This window comes from Athene noctua, chromosome 14 (assembly GCF_965140245.1).
Source record: "Athene noctua chromosome 14, bAthNoc1.hap1.1, whole genome shotgun sequence".
NCBI lineage: Eukaryota > Metazoa > Chordata > Aves > Strigiformes > Strigidae > Athene > Athene noctua.
The window spans coordinates 18,038,181-18,050,802 of record NC_134050.1 but is presented as its reverse complement, the minus strand read 5'-3'; the positions used below and the strand labels follow the sequence as shown (position 1 = coordinate 18,050,802).

Sequence of the window (12,622 nt, the reverse complement as noted above, 5' to 3'; positions counted from 1 at the left end):
CTCCAGTGTCGTGGTCCCTCTCCCCCCTTGCCTGCCCTGGGCGAGGACGCCTGGCTGGCTCCCTCCTGCCCGCGGTAGGCAGGCGCCCGGCGGCATTTTAACTGCAATTCCTCTTTCTTTCTTCTCACTGTTATTTTTCCTTTAAACAAAATTCCTTCCCTGGCGTGACATCACAGCACAGCCCTTCCAGCACCTTTAAAAGGGCACTATCCCTCTTTTCTGCTCTCTCCCCACAGCAAAACTTTGCTCATTTTTGAGCCTCCTGAACAAGCCCCTGCCCCTTGCTGAATACCCCAGCTGAATACCCCAGCTTGCTCCCACTCTCTTTGGCTCCCGAGGGGATCACAGGGCTGCTGAAATTGGTGTTATCTGGCAGCCTGGCTGGCGCGGCGGGTGGGTGCAAAGCTGGCTCCTGTCCCACATCTTCCTCCAGTTGTGGTAACTCCCCCTCCAAGCCCAGGGGTTTTCCCAGCCATGCTCCTTCTGCCCCTGAGTTTGCTACAGGTACTTGGGAAGAGTCTGACCACCCCAGAGCTCATCAATATGAGACAACCCATCCTGCGAGCACCCTCCTCAATTCTGCCAGGCTCTGCCTATGCACTCCCTGCCTTCAGCCTCCTGGTAGGGTCAGACCGACCACGTGTGGCCCTCTCACTGAGTCCTTAATGCCCTCACCCCTCTGCATGGCTGGGGTCCCAGATGGAACGATGGCCGATGTGTCCCCTCAACAGGGCCATACCTTGTTTAGGACATCTTTCTGGGAGCCCAGGTAGAGATGCGGCAGGATGCGTGTGGGGCCGACGTTGGCCACAGGCAAGCATGGCTGGGAGATGCTCATCGGCAGGATGGCAGCTGGCTTCCCCTCACAGAGCCCCGGGAAGCAGGACGAGAAGGTAGCAAAGCCTCCTGCGGAGAAAATGGGGACATTGAGCTCATAGCAGCAAGGCTGAGATCATCAGTACCTGGCACTCCAAGGCCTGGGCTGGGGACAAAGCGGTGATAACCCTGCAACACTGAGAACAGAGCTTTGAGGAGCAAAAAGCCATCAGTCATTGCTAATCAGTGCAGACACGTGATGACTGTGCCACACACATGGAGAAAGGAATGAAGACTCAGGTCTGATTTTTCCTGCCGCAGCTGGGTATTAACACACACGTGAGGCATCCCACACCCCCCCTGCTCTTCACAACTTCATTCAGACAAACGACAAAAAGAGAAAGTCCTTTTCTTGGCTGCCTACTACTCTGAGGACAACCAGGGTCACTTTTTGATAGCAAAACCCGCCAGGGCAGGATGACAACAAGCAAGCTCAACCAAGCGCAAAGGTTGGGGAGGTCAGCCCAAAGCTTGCCACGATGGTTACACTTACACATTGTGGCTTCTGAGAGATGCTCCCTCTGCCCATCCCCGCTGAGCCCGTGATTTCTGCCACATCAGTACCTGCAGGCCATTGCCATTTTTCATGCTCTGACCTTACTGAATGTGACAGCAAGCAGCGCCCAGTTTACTGCACCAGGCTGTTGGGCAGTCATACCCAGCTTCAGCATCTCAAAGCCAGATATTGAGAGAAAACCCCCAGCTGGGGCCGTGGTAGGTGGCATCTGAGCCAGAGCTATCATCACAGTGTCTGGCACGGTCAGAAGCATGGTCTAAGTGTGTATGAGTCTGCCTGAAAGCCAGTCCCCAGCTCAAGTGGCAAGAACACTGACTTGAGCAGGGCAGCAAGCATTGCCCTGCCTGCATGGTGGGCAGCTCGGGAAGCTGGAAAACCCCCACTGCTTTCACACGTCCTGCGCGGTTGCGTAAGGCCACTGGTGATCCTCATTTGCTCTTGCTCACCAATCCCATTCTCTGGGGTAGAGCCAGGTCGGGCTAGTGGTGGCTCAACCTCACTTCCCTCCAGCTGAGGACAGCTGGGTGGCAGCTTGGTGCAACAGAGAGGACCTTGGGTCATATCAGCCCACCAGGCTCCCTTGAGGTTTTCCCAGTCATGTGAGTGAGCAGATGCAGCTTGACATCACCCAAAGGGCAGAGAAGACTTTGAGGCTTGACCAACTTTGACTGCCAGAGGGACCAGGATGTCCCCATGAGATCCTTCTGAAAGTTCAAGTCTCTGGACACAGCACCATGGGAATCCCTGGCCCATCTTCACAGCTAAACAAGACGTTTTGATGAGCCTTTGGTAATGACCTTTCCATTCAGTTTCTCTCCTTCAGAAGTAGGGCAGCCTTGGCACATTCTCAATTTACCTTCTCCAGCACCCTGCCAGCATTCCTGCGGATCTTCTTGGAGCACCTTCCTGGCTGCTGGTATGGCACCCAGGCTCTGGTAGGGTGTGACTGATGCTGCAGACAACCAACCCCACGTGTTTGGGAGGTAAAGGTAATAGAGAAGCCAGAGAAGTGCCTCAAATCATGCTCACACCACCTGGGAACATCCAAGGTCCTCCATCACCGCAGCTCCTGGTGTCAGCTCCCACTGCCCAAAGAGGAATGTGTCCTCTAACCAACCTCTTTTCTCCCCTCTCTAACGTCTTCCTGGCTGGCAGCTAACACAGGTCTCAGATCCAAAACCTGACCAAACTGGGAGGGGTAGAGTTAAAGCACCTTATCTTCTCCAGCACTTCCTTTTCTCTGGCTCCCTCCAAAGTGACATCACCTCTCAACTGGGACATTAAATCAGAGGGAAAGCAGGAGGCCCAGCACAGGTGCAGCGCAGCTCCTGTTACTGCTCATCCCTGCGCTGCGTCCCCACTGCCAAGGGGCGTAAATCACCGGCCAGAGCCCTGCATGGACACGTGCAACCTCCCTGCTTTGCCCCACTTTGAACACACACCACCGATGCCTGGGGGATGCTCGAGCAGAAACCCTGTGGGAAAGGTTTCCTTCAGCTGCCCCCAGGGAAGCTTGCAGCATATAGGGTCGAGTGGGGCGCAGATCTGACCCCTGGACTCATGCAAAACAACATGGGAATTCTTCCAAAGGAACCCAGCACATTTTTGGGGAGCAGAGTGCACACAAGTGCAGCCCTGGGGGATCGGTGACTGCTTGGGTCCCCAGCCTCTCATGCTCACCATCAAAAGCTGCCCGGGGCCGTGTATGGCTTTGTATTGCTCTTTAGAAGTCGGGAGCATGGGGTGATCTCATAACTAAAGCAGGTCGGGGCACGCCGCTCTCTCCCCCTTGCCTGCCTCCGCCGGCACTCGCCCGGCAGCAGATCCTCTGCCAGCCCTGCCCGGGGAAGTCCAGGCAGGGGAGAGGGGGCTGCGAAGCAGGTGGCGACGTTTGCAGAGAGTGGCAGCAACACCCTCGGCTGTGGTGCCTACCCCAGCACGCTGCCAGCAACCAGAGGATGCCGACACCCAAAATGATGCCCACAGCTCACCCGGCTTGTCTCAAGCAAAACCTCAACCCTGTGTCTGGGAGCCCAGGCATGCTCCCATCCTGCCTGTCCTCATTTCCCCATGCCTGCAGCTGCTGAGGGCAGCCTGGGCTTGGGGAAAACCCTAGAGATGAGGCTGGGTACTTGACACCATCCCAACCTCGGAGCAATGCTCATCCCACCCCCGCCGGCTGCTCTAGCATGCCTTTCATTTTTAGAAAGCAAAGCAGCTCTTCAAAACAATCCCAAAGGCAGTGAATGTCCCTGGCTGGGCTCCAACCGATACCTGGGCTTTCCCCCCTCTATACCTGGGGCCATGGATCCCAGCTTTTGTTGGGAGAGTGGCAGAGCCCCATGAGTGAGGAGCCAGGGCAGCAATGGGTCTTTCTAGTCTTTTTTATTCGATGTGCTGGTGCCGGGAGCACCCTTGGCATGTGGGGAATTAAGCTCAGGAAGGATTTGTATCTGACGTGGAGCGGGTGCTTGGGGATCTCTGGTTTCTTCCTCATGGTCCCCTCGAGCCTGGCGAGGGCTTGCTGGGGAGGAGCTGGTCCCTGTGCAGCACAGCCCCATACCCTGCTCGTGGCTCCAGCACTCCTGAGGGCTCTCAAAACCATTCCATGGAAAAGCCAGTGTTTTCCTGTCTCCTGCAATTACCTGAGGCAGAGGTGGGGCCCAGGAGGAGAGGGGGATGTTTGGACACGGGGAACCAGGCCAGAAGTGGGGATGCCTTCACTGCTCCTGCTGAAGATGGAGGAAGGAAGAGCCAAGAACCAGCATCAGGCAGGTCTCTGGGAGGGCTGAGGGGTTAAAATCACCCCCCAGCTTTGGGGGATTCATTCAGCACTGCCCCCAGAGACATAAAACCCCTTAATGGTGGCCAGCTCAAGGTGGGGCTAAAGAGAAATGCAGTTTCAGGAGGTGAGTGCTGTCACCTCCCTGAGGAAAGAGAGAAACTGAGGCACGGGGTGTTGCAGCAACTTAGTGCCAGAAGAGTGCAACAACCGAAACCTGTTTCTTCCCCCATCCCGGACTTTGCTCCTGGGGTGCTGACCACCCTTCTATCTCCTGCTGTGCCCTGCAAAAACCCCTTGGGCCAGCCCCCAGCCCTGCTCTGCATGGCCCTGGCAGCAAACAGAGCAGAAGGAAAAAACACACTACTTTTCCCCTACCTCCATCTTTACCAGGCCCTGCCCTCTGCACGTTTTCCAGCTGAACATCTATCACAACCTCCCAGTGAAACTGGATTTGTTGGGAGAACAGATGCCACAGAGGGAAGGTGGACAGCCCGGAAATCCTTCTTGAGCCCATCCCTCAGCCTGTGGAGAGATGCCAGTAGCATCTTTGAATAAGCCCCTGTGGTACCAGCACTGCTGTAACTCTTGGGGAGCACTGTGACTTTTCCCTTTGAGCAGCAAACGGCACAGCGAGGAGCCCTTTGCCAGCCTCCCCTTGCACCAGCGGCTGTGTAAGACCCTGAGGTGGCTAAAACCAAAATGAACAAAAAGCCCCAGTGCTGGTGTGGGGCTGATGGGCATGGAAGGAGATCATTAGCTGGAAGGAGAGACGTGTAGGACTGCCGAGCTGGGACCCTGCTGCACCTGGACACCCCTCCACTGCCTTGGCTGTCACTGTCAGGTGGTCTCTGGGGACACCCAGCTCACGGTTGGGACACTGACAACATCTCAGCCATCACCCATCACCTGCAAGCTGCCCTGTTCCCTCTCTGCCAAGGCAGGGCAGCAGTGGTGGTGCGGGGAGGGTGACACAGAAGGTGACAAAGTCCTGGCTAAGGACAGGGACGTGATGTGGCATTGTTTTCCTCCTGGTGGTAAGTCCCAGGTTTGCAGATTTAAAATCCATTGAGCTGCACTGGATGTTAGGGGAGATGCTGCTGGGGATAAAAAGGGAGGTGCGGGGCACGTTAAGCAGGGCTATCCCAGCTCCCTGCTGCTCCCTGCGTCCCTCCCTGCACCGAGGTCCTCTGCCTAGGCTGGAGGCTTGAAGTGCAGACAGGGAAATGACAGGGCTTGAAAACCCTCACACATCTTGCTCTGACAGCTGCAGACTGTCCATTTATCTCCGGCTCCATAGACTCACCTCCTTCAGAGCCCCTTGAAACAACCCAACAGCCCTGGCCTTGATGCTGCACCCTGCCAACTGCAAGAAGCTGTGAAAGGGCTGCCCAGGGCACCTGCCCCAGCCCAAAACCGCTCTTTGGGACATACCTCTTGAACACCCCCAGCTCCATGAGTCTCCTAAACGTCCCCCCAGAGACACACCCAGCAGCAGGGACATATCCTGTTGGCCAGCCCCTCACGTGCACGGTGGAGCACATCCAACCCAAAAGCCCCGCAGCGGGAAGAAGAGGTGACATGTCACCCCGCTGTGCCCTCAGTCTGTGGCAGCAAGGAGGGGAACTGGCACAGCTGGACCTGAAAACCCTCCCTGGGCCAGCAGCCACTGCACCCCACCTCCACACCCCCAGCTCTCACACCAGGAGCTGGCAGGAGACCTGCAGGCAGTGTTAAAGAGGTGGTTTATAGCCCACCCTCATTGCTCCTATAATGAGTGTAAAAGAGCAGCAGCCGGAGCTGCTCAGACACCAGTTCCCTATGCAGGTGCTGGAGCTTTCACAGCAGCCTGCAGCCCCACCGGTGGGTTTTACGCCTGTGCTGGAGACCCTCTGCCCCCCTAAGGCTCCTGGCAGCTGAGGGGGCTGAGAAAAGCCGGGCTCTGCCCAGCTCTCATTAAAATGCCTGCGGTGGCTGAGAGCCGCTGCCAGGGCGGCACGTGGCGAGGGGCAGTGGGGCATGCAAGTGAGCACGCGCCTCGGCTGCTGCTGGAGGAGCCTCCACGCCAGCACGGCTCCCCCACTGCTGTGCCGGCTCAGTGGCCAGCATGGTGGCTGGATGCCTCCCCATCATCCCAGCCCCCTGGGGACATGCTGCTCCCAGTGCCCTGACACGTCTGTCCCCAAGCGTTAAACCACCTTGCTGAACTGAGGCATGGCAGGAGATGATGAGAGCTGGGGGGGACCTGCAAAACCCTAGGGCAGGGCAGTGAGCCTGAGTGTTTGGCCGAGCATCTCTGCGGCAGGTTGAATCGAAGGAAGGAAGGCAGAGGGGCCAGGCACGCCACATATCAACCTCTAGAGCCGCTGGGAAAATGTCCCTTTACAAAACACCATCTCCCTGGCTCTCGTGCTGGGTGGGAGCCCGTTGGTGCCAGCAGCTAAGCCGGGCAGCGTGAGGAAACACTGCTTATGCCACCCTTACTGTGCTCTGGGAAGCTCCAGGGCTTTGTCAGCACTTCCTGCTGCCTGGGACATTTCTGAGTTTCCCCCCCCCCCGCCTCCATCCTCCCTGTTCCTCTCTTGGCACTGCAGCCCCCTTTGCTTTTCCCCAGTGATGCCCGATGTGGGCAGCCCGCTTGCTTGTGTGCCCTTCCCACCCACCTGGGTGAAATCCCGGTGCTCGGCAGCCCAGCCAGCTCACCCTCTCCTCTCCTGGGTGATGCTCTCTCACTTCCACCCATCTCAGTGCACTGGAGATGCCTGGTGCTGGTCTAGCCCCCCGTCCCCCCTGCACACCCCTGCCCAGCCTGTGCTTCTCCCCAGCGCAGGTTTCACCCTTCATTCACTCGGCACCAAATTTCATCACCCCACTGCTGGCTCCTTTTTTTCCTCTAAGCACTGGGGATGGGAAAGGCGATGAATCAGCCCTGTTACGGATTCATGTGAATTCCCCGTTTCCCCAACGGTCACCCCAAACAGTCTCTGCCCATATGCTGCTCTATCACCCCACTGCCTCCCAACCCGTGACAGCCCACCCTGGTCTCACAGGCTGGTCCCAGACCCCCCTCCCATTCTCCCAGAAGAGCGGAAAACGTCCTTAAAAAAAAAGGAAAAGCGGCAGAAAGGAAGCCCTCCACCCACACAACCACGGACATACTCCCCGAGCTGCTGGGCTTGCTTTTCATCCAGTGACTGTGCCTGCTTTGGACCAGCCTTACTCGTTCTAAGTAAAGAAAAATGTGTCATTTCCAGGAGTGACTTATTACTAATGACACCATCGCTGGGTTATGTGCTTCATGCCACAAAAACCTGTCAAGCACTTTTAGCAGGCTCCCATTTTAAGTGGTGATGGAGGGGAAGTTTCTTGATTCAGCCCTTTGGTAATCTAGGTCATTCCAGACTCGGCATTATTTTTAAGCTGCCCCAGTTTATATCCCCTTCCTCTGGTTGCCCCTCACTCTGGCACCGTGGGGTGGAAACACTGCAACCCCCTTTTCTGAACGAACCCCCCAAAGACGGGCAGGCGGCACCCGCGTTAGGGAAGCGAAATGGCTCCGTCGGGCAGCTGCCTGCCTGCGGGCTCTCGGCCGATCGCCCCTCGCCCCCCTCGCCCGTCCTTTCCCCCGCGCCCTCCCCTCTGCCCGGGGACCCCACCGAAAAAAAAAAGATGCCGGCGGCAGAGCCCGCCCGGGCTCCCGCAGCCTTCCTCCTCCCCTCCTCCTCCTCCGCTGCTCCGTCCGCGCCCTCGCCAAGCTTGCCTGGACGGAGGAAGGTTCAGGGGACACCGGAGCGGTGCCCCCCCGGGCCAGGCAGCCTCACCGGCCCCCGCACCGGGTGGGAAAACCGCCTAACGCCGGGGCCGCCGCCCGCAGCCCCTCACCTGCCCGCGGGGCTGCCCGCTCCGCCCAGCTCCTTCCCTGCCGCTCCCCCCCGGCCGGCTGCGCACCCACATCGCCCCCCTGGCTAGCGGGGGGCGACCGCTCCATCCCCCCCGCTCGCCAGCTGCTTTGTATCGCCGGCCCCCGCGCTCCGCTCCCCGGCCGGGCTCCGGCCGAGCAGCCCCCTCTCCCCGCTCCGAACCCGTCGGAAGGACAGAAAGGAAAGAAAAAAAAGGCCGGCCGGCTGACAAACCTCTCCCGTCCCTGCTCTCCTTCAGCCTCCGCACCCTTATTTTCAGCTTCATCCTCCCCTCGCGCATGTCTGTCCAGAACTGGTCCTCGGAGGGGGCGAGCAGCACATCCACCGGCATCCAGGCAGCGCCGGCGGCTGGCGGGGCAACTCCTGCCCACGGCTGGCGGGCCAGCAAAATACTAAAAAAAAAAACAAAACCCCAAAGCCCCCCCCTGCGGCAGAGCCCCGCCAGCCTCCCCCCGGCTCCAGCCTTCAGGCCGAAAACATAAAAAGCACTAAAAAGAAATGGAGCGGAGCAGGGGGGCCGGCGCAGCCCCCTCTCCCCGGCCGCCCCCCCGCTACCGCCTCCTCCTCCTCCTCCTCCTCCTCCTCCTGCTCCAGCCTGAATGAGCTCAGCGCCGCGCTGAGCCCTCCGCCGCCGCGCTCCCAGTGCTCCCAGCGCTCCCAGCTAACGGGTCAGGCCCGCGGCCGCGTTCCTCACTCAGCACACGGCCACGCAGGAGCGCGGCGAGCCCGGCACACGCGGCTGCTCCCCGCTCAAAGGCGCAACCGCGATTTTCTCGCCCGTCCGAAGCGCTCCCCCCCCTCCGCTTCCCCAACCCGGCAGCGAGCGGCCGCGGCGGAAGATGCGCAACTGCACCGCGCCGGATCGGGCCCCGCGGAGTTAACCTGGGGCCAGGGGCTTGGGGGGGAGGGAGGTAATGCCCACACCGCATTTTAGCACCGGCCAGAGCGGTGTGTGATCAAACCCCCGCGCCGAAGGGGAGGCAGCACCGCTCTCCATCCCTGCTCCCCGCTGTCCCCCCCGTCCGGGGACTGTCACCCCACGGCTGCACCCCATCCTGCCCCCTTCCCACAGGGGCAAGGTCTACATGCATCCCCCGGGGGGATGCTGAGCTCTGAACCCCAGTGCCAGGAAGGGCAACGCCACGATCTCGCAAGGGGGAAACTGAGGCACAAAAGCTTGATTAACTTCTCCAAGGTTCTCTGCTGCAGGGCAGAGCTGAGCACCGGCCAGCTGGTCCCTAACCATCAATTCATCTTTCCTCTTGATGTCTCCACCGAGAGCATCACCCGGGAGGGATGCTCATCCTGGAATGGTTTCAAACAGCTGGAAGCGAACAGGCCCCAACAGCTGGCGGGGAAAGGGGGGGGGGTGGTGTTGGGCGCTGGGTTGCTCACACCTGCGCGTGGCCGCATCAGATGGAGTTATCTGCCTGCTCCCTCCGGAGCAGGACTGCGGGCTGGAGGAGATGCACCCCCCGCCAAAGCCTTCTCACGTGCAAAAGTCCAGCGAGAGGGGCCGTGTAGGAATGGGCTTTCCCAGTCCCACCAGGGTCTGCCCAGCAGCGGTGGCTTCTGAAGCAGGTGGGGGCTGATGTATTTTCTCCTTTGCATTTGTCCTGGGGGAGAGAATTACTTGTCCCCCCTTCCCACCCGCGGGACTCCTTAATACGTCTCCACACAGCTCCTTATGAGTTTATTGGTCTGAGCCCAGGCCTCCAGAAAATCATTCAGGATTATAGTAAGTGGAGGAGGAAGGGGGGGGGGGGGAACATGTATTGTGCCTTTGAAAATCTGAAGCTTTACGGGCTGAAAAACCCCAGGCTGAGCCATATGTGAGTGACTTCAGTGTTTTTCCTTTGAATGACATCACATGAGATGAGGTCATTGGCATTAACTAAGTGCTCTCCCCTCCCCCCCCACCCGAGCGGAGCCAGCCTCCTAACGAGCCTTGTTGTTGTAACAAATATGGTTTGATTATTATCAGATGTGGGTCAGAGGTTGGATAAAATTCAAAGCGTGCTCCAACTAGGCTGGAAGAGAAAGGAGCAGCTTTCCCCCAAGAGCTACGCTCAGGAAGCAGCTCCCACAGCAGCTCCCCAGGGGGTCCGTGGTCCCCCACATTGGCCACCTCTGTCCCTACAAGGGAGGGCGCATGATGCTGGTGGCCAGTGCCAACAGCTCCCGGCAATGGAGATGCCTCCATCTCCCACCGCCACTGTGCCAGCGGTGCTCGACCCATGCTGGCAGGAGATTGATTCGGCTGTGACCCGCTCCATTGGCTGTGGCCGGGGCTGTGCTGGGGTGGAAACCATCGCTGGGAGGGGCAGGGGCAGGGGCTGGCTGGCCGCGCTGTGCCAGCCGAGGGGGATGCTGCAGGAAGCACGTGGAGAATTGAGGGGTGCAATCACCAACCTGTCCTTGACCCAGTGGTACACATGTATGTGTTTGCCTTCCCTCACTGCCCTCCAGTTGCCTGACTCCTTCAGGCTTGTAAGAACCCTCGACATAAGTTATTTTGCTACTGGCATGTTCCTTTAGGATGTGTTTGGATGGAGTTTTCAGTTCAGGGCTGCTGGGAGCCCCAGCTGGGGAGCTGGGCACGACACCACCACACAGCCCTCTATGCCAGAGGCTCACCGGTGTCCCACATCCCTCTGCCCCTCAGCAAAAGACAAGCGAGGGTAGTCAGCAACCCCCTTCCTGGGGGAAGCCATCTGGAGGTCCAGCCACATGGAGATGCCACCTGCAGCCACCGTTCCTCAGGCAGCATCCTCCTCCTTGCTCTCTCCCCACCTTCTTCACCCCTTTGCCAGGACCAGGGTAGGGGTTGAGAGCTGGTCCTGGGGCAGGGGGGAGCTGGCAAGTAGAGAGGTGAAAGGCAACATCCCACATATCAGCTGCTGCCCCTCGGCCCCTTTCCCCAGGTGCTCCTCCTGGCCAGGCTGTTGCCCATCCTGCCTCCAGCCCCTCTATAGGAGACAGAGGTGCATCACCTGGGCAGAGATGCCCAGCCTCGCCAGCCTTGCTTCACTCTCATTGCCACAGCACTCACTGGAAAGACATCTGCGACGGGTCAGAGAGACTCATACAACCTGCCTGCAAGAGCAGGGAGCAGAACGAGCCCCCGTTCAGCGCCTACATACCCATCATGACAGCACCTATAGCCTGGCACGAGCCCAGCTGGGCAGCAGCCAGCAGCTCCTCTCTCCACCCAGTGCCAGGACCTCATAGTAATTGCCAGCACCGACCTTTCGTGAGTGTGCGGCGCGGGCCCAGGGAAAGGGGGAGGCAGATGAGGGGAGGCATGTTTCTCAAAAGGAAGGAAACCATAACTAGGCAGCAGCTCCTGCCCATCAGGATCTCTTACTGGGGAAGTTGCCTTCCTCCCGTTGGCTTTCCAGAAATGAGAAACGGAATTACACAGCGGTTTTGTGAGTCTTGGCAACCAGAGGGCTGCTCTTCCCTAAGCCCCTTCCCCTCTGTGCCTCTCCACGTTCAGCCCTTTCGCTCGCCTTTTCTGGGTCCGATGGTTAAAAACGCGGCTGGAGGGGGAGGGGAAGCTCCTCCGGGTAATTATAGAATCGGGAAAACAAGTTGTCTGACGACAGCGTTGCTAAACAGGGAGGTTTAGAGCATAGGTCTGGAATACAATCAGCTCGCACATACGTGACCTGGCTTAACCCCTCCCAGGGATGCAGCCGCTGGTCCCGCTGGGGCTGAAACCCTCCCAGGCATCTCCCGGTTGTGGCAGAGGGTGGGAAGGGGGCACCTTATCCTGATGCTGCTCCTCAAGCTGTGAGACTGGGAGCACCGCCTAGGGCCACCACTGGGCTGGGTGGCTGGGGTTGGATGCCAGCACCCACTGGACAGGGGCTAGAGGGCGAGAAAACACGGTCCTGCCCTGGCCAAAATGGTTCCAGACGGCTTTGCTGCAGGAAAGCAACTCCTCTAGTGCCATGGACACAGAGATGTCTTGTGCGAGAGGGAGGAAGGTTTGGAGCGTTACCTAAACCTCCAGGACTGTAACAAACCTTGGTGTTACCAGTGCCTCTCCCAACAGGCTGGCAATAGGGCCCTACCTCCAGCCCTCTGGACAGTCAAAAGAAAAGCATCGCTGTGGGTAATCCCCCTGCACCCCAACACCTAAACCTGCAAAAAGCCATGCGTAACCTCCTTCACAGCACTTCTTACCCTTCTTCCATTCCCAAGCGTTACATGGGCAGTTTGTAGATGAAGAACAACCAGGATCCCCATTCACATTATTTGCAAAGCTGGTTCTTCAAAACTCCCAAATCTGGGAGAAGCAAGAAGTTGAGAGTCCCACATGAGCACCCTTTCCTCTCTCATCGCACCCCTGCACCCTCCTTATCCATTCCCACACTCCTGCCAGCTGAGGATCTGCCTCTTCTGGCTCTTCACAGTATGCTATGGGATGGAGAGATCCATGGGTGGACAGAGGTGCTTTGCAGGAGGTTTGGAGGCAGTAATTAGACTTTAGAAGAAAAACCTGTGGGTACATCTGATGGC

At 58.6% G+C, this 12,622-nt stretch overlaps 1 protein-coding gene across 8 annotated transcripts in view; it reads right to left on the bottom strand.

Annotated features, from left to right (window-relative positions):
- The window catches only part of DUSP8 (dual specificity phosphatase 8), a 49,171-nt gene that overhangs the window by 4,165 nt on the left and 32,384 nt on the right, over window positions 1-12,622 (bottom strand). For 7 of the 8 annotated variants that reach the window (XM_074918726.1, XM_074918722.1, XM_074918721.1 and 4 more), the window contains exon 4: window positions 740-906. In XM_074918726.1, coding sequence (XP_074774827.1) covers window positions 740-906 — 167 coding nt within the window. Of the gene's footprint in view, window positions 1-739; window positions 907-8,308; window positions 8,557-12,622 lie in introns of those variants that run through there. The other variant, XM_074918727.1, reaches the window with a different exon arrangement.